Source organism: Acanthamoeba castellanii (genome assembly GCF_000313135.1).
Source record: "Acanthamoeba castellanii str. Neff unplaced genomic scaffold scf7180000084751, whole genome shotgun sequence".
Classification (NCBI taxonomy): domain Eukaryota; phylum Discosea; order Longamoebia; family Acanthamoebidae; genus Acanthamoeba; species Acanthamoeba castellanii.
Window position 1 is genome coordinate 12,141 of NW_004457573.1, and position 18,608 is coordinate 30,748.

The 18,608-nt window shown below is 57.7% G+C and overlaps 9 protein-coding genes across 9 annotated transcripts; 4 read left to right on the forward strand and 5 right to left on the reverse strand.

Moving 5' to 3' along the window:
- Positions 1-352: 352 nt before the first annotated feature.
- ACA1_194830 (ISSoc2 resolvase, putative) lies at positions 353-832 on the forward strand (the record flags this gene model as incomplete). The annotated part of the gene is made up of 1 exon (XM_004342873.1): positions 353-832. One exon carries the CDS (start codon positions 353-355, stop codon positions 830-832), a length of 480 nt encoding a protein of 159 aa, XP_004342922.1.
- A 511-nt stretch (positions 833-1,343) lies between these two features.
- ACA1_194840 (uncharacterized protein) lies at positions 1,344-1,784 on the forward strand (the record flags this gene model as incomplete). The annotated part of the gene is made up of 2 exons (XM_004342875.1): positions 1,344-1,450; positions 1,472-1,784. The coding sequence occupies 2 exons, from the start codon at positions 1,344-1,346 to the stop codon at positions 1,782-1,784; spliced, it is 420 nt and encodes a 139-aa protein (XP_004342924.1).
- Positions 1,785-1,847: 63 nt separating this feature from the next.
- ACA1_194850 (transposase) lies at positions 1,848-2,669 on the forward strand (the record flags this gene model as incomplete). Its single annotated transcript, XM_004342877.1, has 1 exon — positions 1,848-2,669. One exon carries the CDS (start codon positions 1,848-1,850, stop codon positions 2,667-2,669), a length of 822 nt encoding a protein of 273 aa, XP_004342926.1.
- Positions 2,670-3,172: 503 nt separating this feature from the next.
- ACA1_194860 (uncharacterized protein) lies at positions 3,173-5,045 on the reverse strand (the record flags this gene model as incomplete). Its single annotated transcript, XM_004342879.1, has 7 exons — positions 3,173-3,354; positions 3,469-3,620; positions 3,776-3,878; positions 3,970-4,098; positions 4,230-4,314; positions 4,652-4,752; positions 4,874-5,045. The coding sequence occupies 7 exons, from the start codon at positions 5,043-5,045 to the stop codon at positions 3,173-3,175; spliced, it is 924 nt and encodes a 307-aa protein (XP_004342928.1).
- A 474-nt stretch (positions 5,046-5,519) lies between these two features.
- ACA1_194870 (multiple CXCXC repeat domain containing protein) lies at positions 5,520-7,888 on the forward strand (the record flags this gene model as incomplete). Its single annotated transcript, XM_004342881.1, has 10 exons — positions 5,520-5,574; positions 5,666-5,711; positions 5,808-5,933; positions 6,007-6,134; positions 6,473-6,532; positions 6,618-6,728; positions 6,823-6,920; positions 6,999-7,149; positions 7,230-7,305; positions 7,429-7,888. 10 exons carry the CDS (start codon positions 5,520-5,522, stop codon positions 7,886-7,888), a joined length of 1,311 nt encoding a protein of 436 aa, XP_004342930.1.
- Positions 7,889-8,076: 188 nt separating this feature from the next.
- ACA1_194880 (hydrolase) lies at positions 8,077-9,648 on the reverse strand (the record flags this gene model as incomplete). Its single annotated transcript, XM_004342883.1, has 8 exons — positions 8,077-8,248; positions 8,316-8,454; positions 8,527-8,639; positions 8,750-8,861; positions 8,950-8,994; positions 9,075-9,182; positions 9,244-9,353; positions 9,452-9,648. The coding sequence occupies 8 exons, from the start codon at positions 9,646-9,648 to the stop codon at positions 8,077-8,079; spliced, it is 996 nt and encodes a 331-aa protein (XP_004342932.1).
- A 1,203-nt stretch (positions 9,649-10,851) lies between these two features.
- On the reverse strand, positions 10,852-14,201 carry ACA1_194890 (protein kinase domain containing protein; the record flags this gene model as incomplete). The annotated part of the gene is made up of 17 exons (XM_004342885.1): positions 10,852-11,007; positions 11,124-11,218; positions 11,297-11,396; positions 11,520-11,599; positions 11,685-11,753; positions 11,828-11,969; positions 12,040-12,147; positions 12,255-12,337; positions 12,537-12,594; positions 12,677-12,801; positions 12,913-13,048; positions 13,160-13,267; positions 13,346-13,416; positions 13,709-13,742; positions 13,830-13,904; positions 14,001-14,052; positions 14,131-14,201. The coding sequence occupies 17 exons, from the start codon at positions 14,199-14,201 to the stop codon at positions 10,852-10,854; spliced, it is 1,563 nt and encodes a 520-aa protein (XP_004342934.1).
- A 300-nt stretch (positions 14,202-14,501) lies between these two features.
- On the reverse strand, positions 14,502-15,132 carry ACA1_194900 (uncharacterized protein; the record flags this gene model as incomplete). The annotated part of the gene is made up of 2 exons (XM_004342887.1): positions 14,502-14,642; positions 15,055-15,132. 2 exons carry the CDS (start codon positions 15,130-15,132, stop codon positions 14,502-14,504), a joined length of 219 nt encoding a protein of 72 aa, XP_004342936.1.
- A 467-nt stretch (positions 15,133-15,599) lies between these two features.
- Positions 15,600-18,365, reverse strand: ACA1_194910 (alkaline phosphatase family subfamily protein; the record flags this gene model as incomplete). The annotated part of the gene is made up of 14 exons (XM_004367387.1): positions 15,600-15,699; positions 15,784-15,878; positions 15,941-16,014; positions 16,112-16,252; positions 16,348-16,450; positions 16,479-16,673; positions 16,752-16,801; positions 16,894-17,041; positions 17,104-17,329; positions 17,407-17,486; positions 17,575-17,638; positions 17,710-17,894; positions 18,021-18,159; positions 18,238-18,365. The coding sequence occupies 14 exons, from the start codon at positions 18,363-18,365 to the stop codon at positions 15,600-15,602; spliced, it is 1,728 nt and encodes a 575-aa protein (XP_004367444.1).
- Positions 18,366-18,608: the final 243 nt, after the last annotated feature.

Here is an 18,608-nt window from a genome sequence, read left to right on the forward strand (position 1 = left end):
CGACCAAGCGTTCGTTCTGTTGGCTGCAGCGTACCCCGCGCGCCGCACAGTCACAACGCCCGATCTTGGGAGGAGGCCATCGTGTCGCGCTTCCTGCAAGCCTTCACCCGGAGATGATCAAGACGGGCAATTTCTTGGAGCATGAAACGATAAGAAAGCGGGTTCAACCGTTCAAGTCCTAAACATTACTGGGCAGTCCCAACAAAAACCAGATAAATAAATAAACGAGTTTTCATAGACAGCCGTCGGACCGACCAAAACCTACACATAGCATCAGGCATGGCTTTAAATAGTCAGCACCTCACAAAGAAACACAACACTTCACACCAAACCAAGTCACAGACAGACACCTATGCAAGGCCCTCTGGGTGAGACCAATGAACGCCCGTGGCTCCACAATCCACGCAACACTGCAATCGTCAGGCACCGGACCCGCCAGCTCATTGAGGCTGGTGGAGACACCTACATGCCATCAAGTGAGGCCACCAAATACTTTGGCGTGACGGCAGCCTGCCTGCGCAAGTTGGCTGATCGGGGCAACCTGCGCATGCGCCGCATTGGCGACAAGGGCAAGCGGCTCTACCACTGCGGCGACCTCCTCTCTCAATTCCCCGCAGTCACGCGCTCTGAGGATGGACGCACCATCCAGACCACGATGAGGCCACCCCGCAAGCGCATCGCCTACGCCAGGGTCTTGAGTGAGAAGCAGCGGCCCGACCTTGAGCGCCAAATCGCTGAGCTCCGACGCCTCTGCCCCGACCACGAGATCGTCTCCGAAGTGGCTAGTGGCCTCAACTTCCGGCGCAAGGGTCTCTGCGCCATTCTGGACTGATGCTTCGTGGGCCTGGTCGATGAGGTCGCCGTGCTGCACTGAGACCGACTCGCTCGCTTTGCCATGGAGCTGCTGGAGCATGTGTTTAAGCGCCACGACGTCCGGCTCGTGGTGGTTGGCCAGGGCGATCCAGCTGTGGCCACCACTCTCAACGCCCTTGATCCACAGTGTGAGCTGGCCGATGACCTCATCGCCGTCACCACCTTCTTTGTGGCGCGACAAAATGGCCTCCGCTCTGCGGCGCATTGAAGAGCACGCTGCGATTGAGCAGCCCTGGAGGAAGGCTGAGGAAGCACGACAAGCGAGCCTTCTGAGGAAGAAAGCAAGGAACAAGGCGGCAGCGAGGAAAGTGAACAAGATGAGACAGACGGCAGCAGCAGCAGCAGCAGCAGCGACGACGGTGGCGGGAGGCGAAAAAGGCAAAGGACAAGTAGGAGGCGGCAGCAGCGGAGGGAAGCAGAAGCGGAAGGGACCGCCCAGCACTGAGGGGGGTGGTGATGGGGAGGGTGGGATGGTGGCTTTCAACAGTAAGACGCGGAAGATATGCGTCTTTCCAACGGCCCAACAGAAGACGCTCCTCAAGCACTGGATCGGCACCGTGCACTGGACCTACAACCAGTGCGTCGCCGCCGTGCGCAGACGGCAGTGCGCGCCGACCAAGAAGGCACTGCGCGCTCACTTCATGACCGAGTTTGGCCTGCGAGAGGCGGAACGGATCAAACGCACCAAGAGCAGGGTCGGCGGCGGCGGCGACGACGACGACGTTGGTATCTCATGGGTGTTCAAGACACCCCACAACCTCCGCGACCAGGCCATGGGCCAGTTTGTTACGGCCTACAAGAACGCGGTCCAGGCACATGGGCGGGGCAAGTTCAACATCGCCTTTCGGTCGGCCAAGCGCCTGCAGCAGGAGACAGTGGTCATTCACTCAAGGGACTGGAACTGGACCTGAGGTGAGTACACGCCAATCTTTGGCAACACCGTGCTTTGCTCGAGCGAGTCGCTCCCGGCCAAGATGGACCACGAGTTCCGGGTCACGCGCACCAAGCTCGGGCGGTACTACATCTCCATACCGGTGCCACTGGACGTGAAGCATCCAATACAGCAACAGCAGCCCAACGCGGTGGGAGGGGGTGATAACCAAGCCCCCACCGTCGCGCCACACGCTGCTGCCGCGATCGATCCGGGCGTGCGGACGCCCTTCACGGTCTATAGCCCCGACGAGGCGCGCATCTACGAGCTGGGTGCCAACGACTTTGGGCGCATCAGGCGACTGTGCCACCACCTCGACGATCTCGTCAGCCGCACGACCGACCGCGACGTTAGAAAGAAGCGGCGCCGCCGGATGCGTCGGGCCGCTGCGCGTATGCGCCGGCGCATACGCGACCTGGTCGACGACCTCCATCGGCGGGCGGCCAAGTGGCTGTGCGAGACTTTTGAGACCATCATCTACCCGCACTACGAGACCAGCAACATGGTCGTCGGGAAGAGCAAGCGGCGCGGGCTGCACTCCAAGACCGTGCGCGCGATGCTCACCTGGTCGCACTTTCGGTTCAAGCAGCACCTGCTCCACAAGATCCGCGAGTACCCGTCGGGATGCCGCGTGGTGCTGGTCGACGAGTCCTACACGTCCAAGACATGTGGCGGGTGTGGGCGGATCAACCACGGCCTGGGCAAGAGCAAGCTCTTCTGGTGCGAGCAGTGCGGTTTCCGCACGGACCGGGACTGGAACGGCGCGCGCAACATCTGGCTCAAGTTCCTCACGGAATGGTGCAACGGCAGCAGCCGCGGCAACGACGATGACGACAAGGAGCAGCAGCAGCAGCAGCAGCAATAAGCGTCCGAGGCAAAGGCGGTGGACGGCCGATCCTCTGGACTTTGGGGCTTACACCCCTCCGCCGAGCGAACCAAAAACCGCTCGGTGGTGCATGGATCTGGTGCAGGACGACCGCGGGCATGCCCGCGTGAAGCTTTGTATTAGGTTTAAATTTAAGCGTCTAATTGCTATGGCTTTGACGACGGCCGATCGGTCTACTTCTACGTCGCCATGCTCGGGCCGGATGGCGACGAGCCGACCCACGCCGTGCGGTTCCACGTGCGCTCGATCGCAACCACCGAGCGCAAGAACCGACGGACAGCACGAGTTTGTGCGCCAGCAGCCCTCCAAGGTGCCGACCCGCTACTTCCTCGCCTACCTCCGCACCGCCGACCGCTGCCGCCGCCTACCCCTGCTCGCCGACGACGACGAGGAATTGCTCCATGGCGTGTAATGTTGAATAAATATAGTTACAATGTGCCATACATCTATGCCATCCCTGCACTTCTCTGTTGTGTTAGAGTTTAGAGAACGGTGTTGGGCGCGGGGGCGGGTGCGGCCGGGGCCTTGGGGCTGATGATGAGGAGGATGACCACCAGCAACACGCCCAACAGAAGGGTGAGCAAGATGAGCCCGCCAACAACACCGCCAACGATGCCTCCGATCTCGCCATCGCTCAGTCCTCCGCTGCCGGTGGACACAGGAGCTGCTCAGCCACCATAAACCAGAGGATGAATGTCGTGTGAGTGTTTGGTCATGCGCTTTTTCGACCTGGCAGGGTTGGTGACGCAGACAGGGTTGCAGGGTGTGGTGGATGTACCGGCACGGCCAGTGGCAGGAGACGGGGAAGGCGAGGGGCTGGGGTCGACGTAGGGCGTAGGGCTGACCGTAGGGACACCGCTCTGAGTGAACAAGACATCATCGATGGCGATGTCCGCACGGAAGTTGTTGCGGTCGTTGCTGGGCGTTACTCTGCACGCACACCCCAACGTTGGACACACCAATATGCACCCAAGACAACATATATGTCCTCACGACGATTAGAACATGCATGTGCAATCACACTGTTGGGTTTCAAAGTGTTTGAGGAGTGAGGGGGACCCCTTGACGAGCGAGAGAGAGCGTACTCGAACGAGAAGACGGTGGTGACCGGATTGGCCGCAGTGGCCTCAGAGGGAAAGAAGCTCGACAACGAGATCGTAGCCGACTTCCACTCCGCCGCCGATTCGCCTGTGCCAACAAGGAGGAGATCATGAAGAGAGGGGTGCGACAGTTAGAAGTCAGAAGTTGAGGTGTGTGGGGGACAAACGCGCGCGCGTACCTGAATTTGTCCAGATCGTCTCGTTCTGGGTGGTGCCATCGTCAGTGGTTGCGCTCATGGTGACCTGGAACTGAGTGGACGTTTTGATGTCCGATCCGTAGTAGTAATACCAGAAAGTCAACGTGGCGTCTGCGCACATACACACACGCAACACCGCACACACGCACACACGCACAAGAGAAAGGGGCAGCATGAGGCTCTCAGCTCATGTGCACGATTGATATGAGAACCGAGGAGGATATCGCGTGCAACACACGTACCGCTGGCAGTAAAGACGATGAACGGACTTGTTGCCATGAGTGGCCGGTCACCGCAGCCTGAAGCCTCGGCGTACAGGTATTTGCCCTGCCGATACAAAATGATGCCTCGTGGGGGTGAGGCGAAACTCACCAGCTAGATAGCTTTACTAATTAATTTACTAATGAGGTTGGTGACCAACGTACGTCGGAGTTTGTAGTGTGGTCAGCACAGGGACCCGTCATCGCTTGGTCACACGTCAGCATTTGCCTTGTGTCTGGATTCCTGGTGCAAACCCGTTTAGCCACCGGCTCAAAAAAGAAACCGGTAAAAGGTTTGGCGGGGGGGGGGAACAGAAGAGAGAGCAAAGCTAATGGGGAGGCAGGAGGAAGAGAAAGGCGCGGGGGAGGCGGTACTTGTTGGAGGGCGTAAGGCCGGAGTTAACCCACCACCCAAAGGTCTGATCGACAAACAAGATGTCGGCAAGGGCAGGAGTAACCCACCCACCCATCATTGCGCTCGAACAGTCCTGCTCATAGCAGCCCCCTGCAACATATTATGTGACGCATTGACACGCGCGCGTAGGCACACGGTTAGTGACAGGTCCGGCACACAAGGGAGAGGTCGCATGGGCGCAGTGAGTAGTATATATATAGTTGAGGTATACCATCGTAGACGCACGTGTCCCAGCTATCAAATGTCTGGAGATGGGGAAGTTGCTTCACAGTGAGCGCCACCGCAGCCCCGTAGCGATGAGATGTACAGCCCAAGTCTATGACCAGTAGGACCAGAACCAGCCAACCACCCATGACAGACAGAAGCGAACAGGAAGAAGACATGTGGTGGTGGTGGTTGTTGTTGTTGGAGAAGTGGTGGTGTTGTGTCGGGGCAGCAAAAGAACAAAAAAATGAAGGGATGTCCGGTCTGTTGAGACAGCGCGTGGCCCACCACCAGGTACGTAGGCCCAGACACGAAGCTTGGGGGTTCAGCGGTGGGTTCGCCGTGAGAAAATGGGACAATCCGATTGGTGACACAACTTCAGCTAACTTGTACAACGTGGCTGATTGGCCAGCGGAGCCGAGGCGTCCAAGCTCCTGGCGGTCAGTCTTCGAGGTGACCTATCGGCCGCAAAGCTCCAAAAAACTCCGGGGGTGTTGTAGGGGCCAACAACAACGATCTCCAATGACAGCCCCCAGTTGATTTGACACCCGCCATCAGTACAACAACCTAAACGTTCTTCTCGTGCGGAAGTACAGCGCAAGAATCGTCTTTCTCCACCGCATCGCTTCCGTACAGACGCACCACACACCACCATGAACGCGCACCACGCCTCCCTCTCCCTCCTGGTGGCGGTCGTGCTATTGAGCTGTGCGCAAGGTTTGGTTTCTTTGTTTTGTTGGTTTGGCCTGCTGCCCTCGGATCTAACACACACACACACTCCCAACAACCAACCACACAGCCTTGCCCCAGCTCGAGTTTACCATCGACGTCACTGCCTCCTTCAAGTACGTGCCCATTTTTCTTCCAGCTGTCACCCCCATACCTTGAAACTCTTTGGGTGTTGGGGCCAAAACCCGTTTGCTGACCCGCGGTGCGCGCAGTCCCAACGCCCCGACCCCTTGCGAGTACTGCGACTCCAAAAACAGCATGGACTACCGCGAGGGAGCTAGAACTGAATGCACCTACCCCATTGGTGACAACATTCCAAGCGACGATTGCCAAATGAGGTACTGGCCGCGTGTTGCCTCCCCCACTCCACATCCGATGACACTCAGCCTTCCCTCCCCGCCTCCGCAACAGGTGGGGCTCAGTAAACTTGGGCGAAAACCCCACACCGCTTTGCTTTAACGCTAGCGGTGCCGGCTTCCGCGGCTTGAGGGGCGTCACCCTCATCTCCAACCCAACAGACGACACCCCCACTAAGATTGGTACCCACACCTCCTCTAATTTCTGGGCTTTTTTGTTTTAAAACAAAGGAATCGAAGCGAATTAGGAGGTGTTGTCTAACGGCTCCCCACCCACAGGTGAGTTCACTCATTATAACAACGTCATCCAAGGTGGTACCATTACTCCCTACAAACTACGGTTGACAATGAACGTCACGTCTCCCCAGCTTACCCAGCCATTCCTAATCTCCTACCCTCTTGGTACCGTCCGCCCCCAAAAATATAAAACAACCCTAACCACCACCACCAACAGCATGAGCCAGCAGCAACTTCAAGGTGATCTCACACATCACCCACCCGTGTATATGTGGCACCATCAGGGTTCTTCGAGACTACCAACACCGGCAGTCGGAGCGACTGTGATCCGAGCTTTCAGTACCGTACGACGATTTTCATGTTCAGCCGCGCCTGGAGCTATTTGTTGCGGAGGAGCTAAGGTATTTGTGGTGGGCTCCGCGCGTGCAGATGATAAAACTTGTGATGATCGGTTCACTTTCAACACGGACATCGGGTTGCAGGCCAGCTTCGTTTTCGAGAATGTTCGCTATACGCTCGAGATCGCTGGCTTCAGCCAAGGTGTTATCCCGATATCTGAAATTTTGATTTAGCCACAACACAATCATCGCGACCCATATTCTGACGCATATGTTTAACCCTCGCCGTGTCTCAGGCGATAGCCTGCAGCCCGTTCGCTACTTCAGCACACGTGAGCAGAACGCCAGCCGAGCTGATGTGTATGCGCGGCTCATCACCGTCTGTGATTCCACTGTACGCGTTGCCACGGTGCTAGGCGGGGGTTTCCCTCATATTCATCCTCATTCTTGTGTGAACTTGGTGCTTGCGCAGGAGTGCGGACCCAATGAGCAATTCTTCAAGGAGAACTGCACGTGCGGATGTCTCTTGGATAGTGATCTCTGCCAGGCCACCCTCGGCCCCAACTGGACACTGGACGAGTCCGCCTGTGACTGCATTTGCGGTCTCAACGCCACCACCGCCAGTACGCGCCCACCCCACCCTTCTGGCAGCATACCCCGCCTACCGTGTGCTGAAGGCAGGACACACTCGTGTTCCATCCAGACTGCACGGCTGGCGAGATGTGGAGCGCAGACTCGTGCAGCTGCGGATGCAACCTCACTGACGCTTACTGTTCAACGTACGTCGCCTGTTGGAAGCCTTGTTGTCTCTCTCTCTTTTCCTGTATTACTCTCCACCATCTGGAGAGCACACACACACGACCCACTAACACACCTGTCACCTGTTGACTCATCATGCGCAGGATTAACTCAACGTTTGAGGTCGTCGGTGAGGCGGAAGAGTGCCTGTGTGGCTGCCCGCGCGACTCGGCGCTCTATTGCGCGCGAACAAAGGGCCAGTTCTACGCGCCCGCCGGCAACTCGTGCGTGTGTGCGTGCGCGGTGACGGACGACAAGTGTCGCGAGGCCTTCGGCGAGGGCTATACGGTCGATGTGGAAGCCAACAACTGCGGTTGCATCATCCCTGGCGGCGGCGGCCTCAGCGACGGCGACATCGCCGGTATCGTCATCGGCTCGGTCGTGGGCGGTTCTCTCTTGGCCGGCCTCTTCATTGCCGCCGGTGCCCTGCTGATCTACCTGATTCGCGCCGGCAAGATCGCCGGCATCTACGGGTACAAGCTCGAGCCGGCCCTCCTTGATGGCGTCAACGAATCGCCGCTCTACAACAGCCCCTGGAGCAACAACAGCCCTCTCAACTCGTAGGCCCGCGATCGGGCAACCTGCGTGCAGCCCGGCTGCCTACCCTAAGGCCCACACGTGTGCATGCCATGTATAACTCATCGTTTGCGCTCCTGTAAAGTATTTATTTTTCCACCTGCGAAGCAGAGCATAAACCCCGCTGCGTCTACTCCAGAAAACTGATTGCCTCCCAGAGAGGGGAGAGGATCGGTTCACTCGGCAGCGGGACCCTCGAGGAAGAAGTGGCGGACCACCTGAATCTGGTCGTCCGTGACGAGGGCGGGCGCGTGGCCCACGCCGGCAAACTCATGGATGCGCACGGGGAACCTCGCCCTCTTCACCATCTCCTCCGCCACCGCTTTCGGGAGGATGTCCGAATCAGCTCTGTTCCGTCGCCCAGAGGCATGAGTGAGCGGATCGTGGGTGGATGGGGGAGATGCCGTGGACGTACCCGCGCAGGAGAAGAAGGGAGTCGCACTTGACGTGTTCCCAGAACTTCCACAGGTCGATGTCCGTGAACTGGGCCGGGTCGGAGGGGATGGACGACGCGATGGCCGGATCGTAGTGCAGCTCGTACTCGTACTCGCCCCCTACCGATTCCCAGTGAGTCTGTGCGGCCAACAACGCATTGGGAAAACCGCCTCCATGGAGAGATTCCGCACCACCCATCACGGGCCGCACGTAGTACTTGGTGATCTTCTCCCACTCTTCCTCTGTGTGGCACCCGAATTGCTGCGCGATCCTCTTCACGTAGGCGCGGACGTCGTCCATCGATCTGCACCCGACACCGCCGACCGACGCGTATGGCATGAGACGTGGCAGCGGATGAAGACAGTACGGGATGAGAGAGCGTGAGGGGGAGTGGAGTTGGGGCTGCCCCTAGACCTGAACTTGGACTCCTTGCCGACGTATTTGCCCAGCCTGTGCAGGCCGGTGGCCGGCACGAACGGCCCGATGTCGTTCATGATGAACCTACCAATCTCCACCGGGTGCACGTCTGCCCGGGCAACACCAACGCGCGCGCATCAGCGCGTGGTACCCCCCCCCAGGCCAGCGACAGCTAAGGGGACTGGTGAAGTACGTACCTTGGGAGTCGTGCTGAGCCGCGAGAAGCATGCCGATCATACCGCCTGTTGCCCAACACGCGCATGAATGGCGTAAGGAAAAGGCGAGGATCCCTCGAGGCTTGGGAAGAAAAGAAGACGCGCACCCATGGAGGTGCCGAGCCAGTCGATCTTCGTGAGGCCCAGATGGTGCGCGAGTGTGCGGATGTCGTGAATGTACTGCGGATACGAATAGTTGGCCGCCGGCACGCGCTCTGCACACCCACGCAAAACAAAAGCGATGAGCTCCGACGGAGAAGGTGCACACTTAGCCACCGTGCGGGCTGTGGAGGGAGGGCTGACCGCTGTTCCAACGGCCGGGCATGTCCACCGCAATGACCCGATACCCGTCCTTCACCAGGGCTTCAGCAACCGTGTCAAAGTCCCTGCGCGCGCCTTGTGTCAGATGGAGAGTTCAGCGCGCCGGAGGGGGGGGGGTAAGGGGAGTGAGAAAAAATAATGTGTATGTGAAGCCCTCGCTCACCTGGAGTTCCTGGTGAGGCCGTGAACGGCGAAGACGACGGGAGCGGGCTCTGCGCCGACCTTGGACGGCTTCCAGTCGCGGTAGGCCAGCTTGTGGTTGGGGGCCGGGGTGGCCAGGGCGTCAGCCGGGGCGTCGATCAGCTGCAGAGTACGGCACGGAACCCACCCATCCTCCACCTTCAGCTGTTCCTGTTCCATCTCTCTGTTTGATTTGTTGAGGCACACAAACTCAAGCTGCGCCGCAGGCTGAGATGGCGAATAAATATTAACTGTTTCTCTCCTATTGGGGGAAAAGGAAAGGCAACAAAAAGGCAAAAAGAACGACGTCGTTTACAAGAGAGAGGTGGAGTTGTCCACGGGCGGACGGGCACCACTCGGTGGTGGCGAGAAGCCGGGCTGTCCACCATGCGGCTTTGGCGGCTGCAGGTTCATGTGCAAGGGTTTGAGCATACCACTCCCCTGGAACAAAAGATAGGAGGACGAGTGAGCAGGAAGCTGCGGTGAGGGAGGGGAGATCGGCACCTGCGGGGCAGGTTGGTGCGCTGGCAGAGGAGCGAGTCCAAACAGTGGGGAAGGAGAGGCCGGCTGTGGCACGGAGGCAGAGACCGGGCCAGCGCGCGGAGGAGCAGGGAAGGAGAAGGCCGTTGCCGGTGAGGTCGCGGAAGGAAGCTGTGGATGGGAGGCAGTTGTGGGGAGCTGGGCGGCGGGGGGTGTGAGGAGCGGTGAGTGTTGAAGAAGACTGGCCTGTGGTGCCGAGAGGAGGTTGTGGTGCGAGTCCAAGCCGGCAGGCGATTGCTGTCCAGGGAATGGACGTGTCGCAGGGAGGAGTGAAGGAGCGTCGGCTAGCGCTGCCCGAGCGGCGGAAGGTGCGGCCGTCGGCAACAACCGCTGCATGCCATTGGACGAAGTGGGGTGGGAAGGGAAGTTGTAGGAGGAAGCGGGCATCGTGATGGATTGGAAAGGAGCCGAGCTCGAGTGTGCAGAGTGCATCAGAGAGCCCTCGTTATATGCTGAGCCACCGTAAGGCAGTAGGGTCAGCCATCACATTGTGGGCCAACAACGTGTCGGGGCAAACCAACACCAAAGCAAAGGGAAAGGGGGAAAAACCTGCGCTCGGGGTGGTGATGGAAGACGTCGGGTACGAAGAAATGGAAGCGGGCGGGGTGCCATGAGAGCGGGTGCGGTCAGCAGCTTTCTTGACGCCTTCAGAAGCCACCACGGCCTCGAACTCGGCTTCGGTGGTGAGGGCCGTTGTCTCTGCCTTTGGCTCGGTCGCCGCAGCCAGACGCTTGAGCCTCGCTTCGCCAACACGCTCGAGCATGCTCTTGATACGCTCCATAACGAATCCGATCTGTCACGTTTGGAAACGCGTGGCTGGCGTGAGAAAAGTGCAACTCCCACCTACCCGGCACGGCGGCGAGGGAACAAGGGGATCACCTGTTGGGCGCCGAGCTGAGGCTCCAGCAGCAGGGGGACGACAAACGGTAGAATCCTCGCTGCCGTGATCTCCATGCCCACCTTGTCCGAGATCAAGTCATAGACCACTATGCAGCGCATCTGCCAAGCACACACACACGCACACAACGGCAATCAAGACGAGTAAGCTTACTGTACAAGCACTGTAGCGAGACAGCCACATGCGGAGGAAGACGTTGTGAGAGTGGTGTTCGTACGAGCGTGGGTGCAGAGCGGTCGATAGCGAGACAGGTATCCACGATGGCGAGAACACGATCCGAGACTGTGCTCTTATCCACAATTTCGACCACATCTGCCCAGCCCAATGCAGCAGGCACCTTCATTTTCAAACCCGTCGCAGCAAAGCAGGGGGGGAATGCATTAGGGCTACCTTTGAGGGTGATGAGGATACGAGCACGAATCGGCTCGAGACGGGTGTTGGCCATGAGCAACTCGAGCCGCGGTACCACAACGTCCCGCACCGCGGCTACCTCAAACACGCGTACCGCCTATCGTTGGGGGTTGTAAGCACAGAAGTACTTCTGACCGTCAAACAACGTGGATCGGTCCAGCCAAGCAGCCGGAGGGGCGAAGAAAAGATCAATACACGGCACCTTGGGCAGTTGCTTCAAGGCTTCTTCGTTGAGCTTGGGGTTGGGCGACTCTAGGGCTCGCACCACAAGTGGAACCAGGTCTGTCCGTCGTCGTTGTTGCCAAGTAAGGGCTTCAGTTGGTATCACACAGAGACAAGCACAATGGCGCCAAGAAATGAATCGTACATTGGCTGACATCATCCGGAGGAGCAAGCTTGGCGAGCGTCTCCAGCTCACCCAGCAGCAGAAGCAGACCTAAATTGGGGAGAGGGGGGGGGCAATGAGCTCCTGCCATTGGCCGAGCGGGTGGGGGCAGGAGGAAGCGGTACAGGGCATTGGAGCCTCCGGTGTGATAAGCGGCAGGAGGGACGGCAGCACCAGTCGGGAAAACTCAGAAGCGGTGAGAGTGCCGCGGGAGGAGGCCAGAACGCTTTGCAATACGAGGGCCTGCAGCTCTCCTTCGCTTCGCCCCTGGGAGTAGTGGTGGTGGTGAGCGAACCAAAAACAAAGGGGCATATGCTGCGGAGAGTCGCGTTCGTACCAGCTCGGCCAGGAGCGCAGCGACGACTTTTTCCTTGATGAGGCGCGGAGGAAAGCGCGGCAGCACGGAAGCCAGGCCCTTGAAGAACTTGAGCTTACTCGGATTGTCCTGTGATTGTGTTGAATATTATTGAGCACACTCGGACACTCCTTCACCAATGGGGTAGACCTTTCAGGTTTCTCTTCAATCTATACCCACCCATCGAGGCCGCGCACCTTGGTGATGAGATCGTTGAGGAAAACGAGTGCAAGGAGCAGAGTGTCCTTGAAGTAGGGGCTCTCGAGAAAAGTACGCACGTCTGGTACGAGAGATGCGATGAGCGAACTGGTCACTGCGCACATAATCAGCGGCTACATTCAGCAGAGGATCTTTACCGGGCCTGTTGTGCGGTTGTTCTGAGAGCATCCTCGCTAGCGGCGCTGTTCGAAAACAAGTGGTAAGTTGTTTTCTGGTCGCTGTACACGCAATCGACTTTGGATGGTGAAGGGAAGTCACACCTTGTAGCGCGTCGGGGAATTGCGTCCAATCCATGCTACGTATGCGCTCCACGACGGCCTGAAGGGTACATGGCGTCACACAAAAACCCATTTGAGCTCCTTCGCTCTCCGATGACCGGGAGTGGGAATTCGTCACGCACCCGGTGCGTGAGGAGATTGTTTCGCGTGGAGGGAGGCGGCTTGCGCGTGTGAAGCTGCCAGGCCACCATTCCCAGACTCCACATGTCGCTCGATGGCTCCCATTGCCCATCGGCTGCCTCTGGGGCTGTTCAGTGGCGCGATTGTATGGGCGTGTGTGAGTCGTATGTGGTTGTGGTGTGTTTAGTTATTAGGCCCAACAGGTTGGAGGACGCGAAGGAAGCTGGAGCATGAGTACCCATGTAATCGAGGTTGGGTGACACACGGAAGGGTGGCTTGTAGTCAAACTCTCGGTAGTCCAGCCGCATGGTCTCTCTCGCTTGGCGCGATGATAGGAAGAGACCAAAATGGAAGCCACCCAGTTTCCACATCCCCTGTTTGATTTTTTGTAGTTGGTTGTTGGTTGATGTTGTTGTCGATCGGTCCTACACTTCACTGTGTATCGGAGATGGGTCATTGACCGTAGTAGTGCAGGGGTGAGTTACCTTCTGGGTGAGAAATATGCTTTCCGGGCACACGTTGCGGTGCACAATGCGAGCATGCCCATGGAGGAATGCAAGTCCCTCGGCCAGCTCGAGCAGCCCCAGCTTCGCCTAATTTAGAGGGGAAGAAGAAGAAGAGAAGTGGTAGGAGCCTCGTACAACGTAATCGGGATCCAGTTACGTGCGTACCTCCAAGGGATCTAACTCAAAGTTCTCCAGAGCCGAGGGCACCTTTGGCAAGCCAGAGAAGTCTCTCAGCACTTGAGTGGAACACAGAACAGCCATCGTGTGAGTTAGCGATTCGCAATTGTGAGTGAGCCGGCCATACCATTGGCCAACGATGCAAATATGGGTTCAGTCTGCGCGACAAGCAGCGTCCTCGTTTCCATCAAAGGCTGCAAGACCCGCACCACTATGTAGTGGGAGTGTGACACACACACACACACACGAGAGAGAGAGAGAGAGAGAAGATCAGTACGTCGGTACAAGCTCTCAGTTCGCTGTGGTCATTGGTGTCGACCAGCACCCTCCCAAATGTGAGTGCATTCGTACCGTTGGGATGCACCAGCCGGCTCAGATTCGTCACCTGCCCGCCGGACCGAAACAGCCCGCCACTGTGTTACGGCACGCAGCAGTTGTGATGCAGCACGCAGCAAGGGAGGTGGCCACGCACATCCGCTCGCAGCATCGCGAGGACTGCCTCTTGCACGTCGCGTGAGTGCTTTTCCAGTTGCTTCTTTTCGAAGACCTGCCGCGTGCCCCCCCCCCACAATGCACATATAACCCCGAACTCAGGTGTAAGCTGGCCACACACCGCAAGCAACGGCGGGGGGGGGACAAGCACCCAAATGGACACTGGTTCGCCTGTGTCCTTCTTCTTGGCCGTGTAGATCTTCCTGTAAATAGAGGAAGGTAGCGCGACCGGGCAATCCAGTCAGCAGATTGAGGAAGGGGAGGAGCAAGAGGGCGACTACCAAATGCCGTCGGGTCCACCAGTGGCCACTACGGGTCCCACGTCGTGCTCCCGCTCCAGCTGATTTCCCATCGTCCCGCCAGTCTTATTGCCAATAAACCAAAGGCCTTTTCTTTTTATTTTTTCTCCTTTTTCACCACTCTCACAGGCTCAGGTCAACAATGATCGGAGCCGACGAAGGGTACAAAGCAAAAACGGAAACCTGCCCGCACGCTAGAATGAACCTGTGGTGGTGGTGGTGGGTGGTGGGTGGTGGTGGTGGTGGTGGTGGTGGTGGTGGTGGTGGTGGTGGTGGGCGACAGGAAACGTGATGAGAGGCGGCGAGAGCAAGAAAAAGTGTCACAGGGCAACCAAGTGGGAGGGAGAGGAGGCTTACCCGACGGCGTTCGGGTAGAAGATAAAGTTGTCGGCCACGTGTAGACCGTAGGCGGTCCAAGAAAGGGTCACCAGACAGCTCATGATTGAAAGCGGGAAAGACATGGTGCGCGTGCTTCTTGTCCTCACCACCGTCCACTGTTGCACAGTCCAGCAGAAGGAAGGGATGAGTGAATGAATCACGATTCGCGGCATCTGTCCAAACTCTCGGGGTGCGCACAGGCCTCCCCAATCCATGTGTGCATGTACGAGAGTGAAGGAAGCGCACAATTTGCATGAGTGGAGCTCCAAACATGACCGTGGAAGCCAGGGCACCAGCCAGGCCCATATGCAGCTTGGGGTTACTTGAAAAGGTAAGGATGAAGACCACGACACCAACCACACCGGCTCCGCCCCACGTTGCATGCTGTGCCAACGGTTCCTGCATTGCCACCATTTGCAATCAGGCGATGCACCACACGCCGCCCACCACCAACCAACCAACGGGCCAGTGGTCAGCAGCTCAGAGTAATAATATCGAAAGGGCGGAAGCGCCCGAGAGGGGTGGTACCCGTTCAGACAGCTTGGCGACGGAGAAGTAAGTGAAGACATAGTAGAGGGAAAGGACAAGCCCAACGGTGTTGGTCATGATGATGGTCGGGTCACGAAACAGGAGGCCGTAGGTTGCCCACAGAAAGCAGTTCCCGCACATGGACAAAAACGGCGCGTATGGGCGCCCCTCGACACTTTGCTTCACCTTCATCTCTGCCACCGTTGGCCTGCTCCGTGATCGCAAAACAAATATATGGTTGAAACAATGAGGAACGAGATCTCGCACACGTAATCACGAGGAAAGTTGTTGTGGATGATTGGGGGGGAAAAAGAGAGGGGGCGCACCAGGGGCTGAAGAAGAGTGCGATTGTCGCTGTGGTACACACGAACGGAAGAAGGACGGCCCAGCTCTCCAGGCCCGTTGTGTCGGTTGGTGTGCTTTCCATTGTGTGGTGGTGTTTGCTCTCGTTGGATTTGAAGGGAAAAAAAAATCCCTTTTAATTTCCCTTGCCATCAAAAAATAAATAAAAATAAGCGCTGTGCTGGCTGCCAGCGCAATGGCGTTCACAGCTCGGGGTGGTACGGGTCGACAACGACGTCTACGTTGGCCTTCCGCATTTGTCTCTTCGTCTTCTCTTGTGCTAGTGGGTTGGGGTTGAAGCTCCTGTGGAATGTGTGGTGCGAAGGGGTTTATAAGTGTGAGAGAGAGCAAGGAGTGTTGTTGCTCGTAAGAAAAGGGGTTCCGTACTGGAGCGCCCGAGAGACGGCTTCGACGTCAAAGTGGCCCACATCAATGAGATACTGGCCCACATCGAAGTTTTCCAAGTTGCCTCCATTGCCGAACTGGATGGACACCAAGATGTGGTTTAGAGGACGAGGAGGACGGTGAGCCCCGCTAGTCATACCTTTTCCGTTATCTTGACTCCTGGGAGGTCAACGTTGGGGGCTTTTGTGTAGGAGTAGAGGTTGATGTCCACCCCTACATCAAAGCGAGGTTATAAAGCGGGGCCATCCTAGGCGTAGATGCGATTGCGTGCGGCGGTGCGCCAGATACAAAAAAATGGGAGCGGCCTTACCGGTGTGCCCAAGAGTGGTCCATGCGATGCCGGCTCGGTAGGCGATAATGTTGCCTATCACGTTCAACAGGGGAATGCCCGTGGGCTTGGAGCTGAGGGCAGGAGCAAGCAAGGCCAGATCTTCTTGGTTGAGCTCGAGTCCTGTCACAGTGTCATGGGTGCATAGAGCGATTACTTGGCAATGAGGGACAGAAGAGGGGGGGGGGTAAAGGGAAGGGGAAGGAGGGGATACGAACCGGCCTTTTCACGCAAAACAGTCTTCGCCGCTTCGAGCAGTTGTTCCTCGGAGGCATTGGGTGCTGCGGCGTGGATTGCTGCCGCCATCTTGTAGGCTGACGCCTGCACGGGGCGCAATACATCGGGATACCTTATTTTGAACCCAATCATTTGTGAGCCGAAAACTGGTGTACTCCAGATACCGAGGGAAAGGGCTCCAGTACCAGTCATAGACAGGGTAGGACCCACTGCGAGGAGTGACGCCCAGCGTGAGTCCGCCGGTTTCGTGGTCCGATACGCTCACCACCAGGGTGTCGCCGTCCTTCTCGGCAAACGTGATAATTTCCTACAGAGCGAGCCAACAGCAGATTCCCACAAGGCGTGAGTATGCGCGCCAATGTGGGTGTAGTGCACACACGTATACCTTAAGAGCGTCGTCGTACGCCAGCACCTCGCGATAGTGGGTGGCAGCATCTAAATGGATGGTGGTTGCACTGGGTGAGAAAGGGCGCAACCAGATTCGTTCTCTTGGCCAACGAGTGCGGAAACGAGAAGGGGGGGGGTACCGTTGTCATGCCCTGCGTGGTCGATCCTGGAACCTTCGACCATGAGGAAAAATCCCTTTGGGGAGTCTTTTTCGAGCAAGCTGAGAGCCTTGGCGACCATTTGAGCCAGAGTGGGCTGTTCGAGATTTCTGTCGATGGTGTAGTCCAGCTGAAAGGTGGAAGGGTGGTCAGGGGAGGCGAGAAGGGGAGGGAGGTACAGGGGAAACATACGTGGCTCATGCCAAAGAGGCCGAGAGTGGGCATCTTGGAAATTGCGTTGAACTGATTGAGCGTCGTGGCCACAGAGACGCCCGCCTTGGAGGCTTCCTCGAGAAGATTCTTCCCATCCTCTCGCAAGCCGCCCTCGCTCTTTGGCAAGTAGTAGTCGCGACCTCCGCCAAACATAATGTCGATGCCTTTGGTTACCTGCTGCGAGGCGATGAACTCCTGCGCATAGCTGAGACACACCACCACAGACCACAGACCAACGATGAGTGGAAACGAGACACGGGAATTGGGGTCGTCACGTCTCACCGAGTCACAGAATGCGATGAAAAGGAGGCGGGAGTGGCATCCGTGATGCGACTCGTCACGACTAGACCCGTCCGCATTCCCTGTGGTTTGCCGCAGGCCCAGCGATTTAAGAGGCAGGACTCTCTTATAGGAAGGCAGCAACTCTGTGGACCACGAACGGGGGTGTACCTTCTTCTGTGCAGCTTCCAAGATAGTACCACAAGCACGACCTCTCGGATCAACGGCCACAAAGCTGCGCGCAAGAGTGGGGTGAACACACACACACACACACACACACAGGCATGAAAGAGCAAGGCGGCGCACGTGTTGTTGGTCTTCAGCCCGCAGCTGTAGGACGTCGCCCCAGCAGCGCTGTCGGTCACAAGGCTGTTGGCCGATTTGGTCCGAATAGTGCCGCGGATCATGCGGTCCAGCTGCAGTGGTGCGCCATTGAGCGTCCGGGCCAGCGTGACAGATGCTGGACCGAAACCATCCGTGATCATGACGATCTGAAGGGTAGCGCAGGCGCGTCAGACCACCACACATACTCCTGAGGACAAGTAGAGCAAGAAATTGCAGATTTAAAATGCACGGGAGCAACTACGCAGAAGCGCAGCCTCCGGTTGGACGCGTACCACATTCTTGGGGCCAGTGGCAGTGTGCTTGGAGGAGTCGTGCCTCGAAGATACGACCGCAGCGGTGATGATGAGACCCACAAGCACCACCCCGAGAACGCTCACACCGATGATGAGAGCCCTCTTGTATTTCTTCCACCTTGTGGGCGAGGGCCAACAAAGTGAAAATAGGTAGATAAATAAATAAAAGAAAAAGGGGAAAACGAAAGCGAAGAACATGTTGACGGGCAGAAGAGCATACCACGGAAGAGGCGTGAAGAAGGAATCATCGCCACTGGTGCCAAACTCTTCGTCATCCCTGCTTCCCCCAGGGGTGGAGGTGTAGAAATCTCGCGAACTGTCCATCTTTTCTTGCAGCAGCGGTTTGGTCTCAGCTGCTGAGGTGTGAGCGTGCATGGGTTATAGGAGCTGAGACTTAGTGCGCGCCCGCGGAGGTGAGGGTGCCAACAACAGCTGGTGCAGGCGGGGACAAGCATGCGCATGAAACGGAGTGGGAAAGAGGGGGTGGGGGCAAACACCGGTACAAGGCCCAGCGGGCGTAGCTCAGATCTTGTGTGTTTGTGGTGAGTTAGGACCTCGCCACGCAGC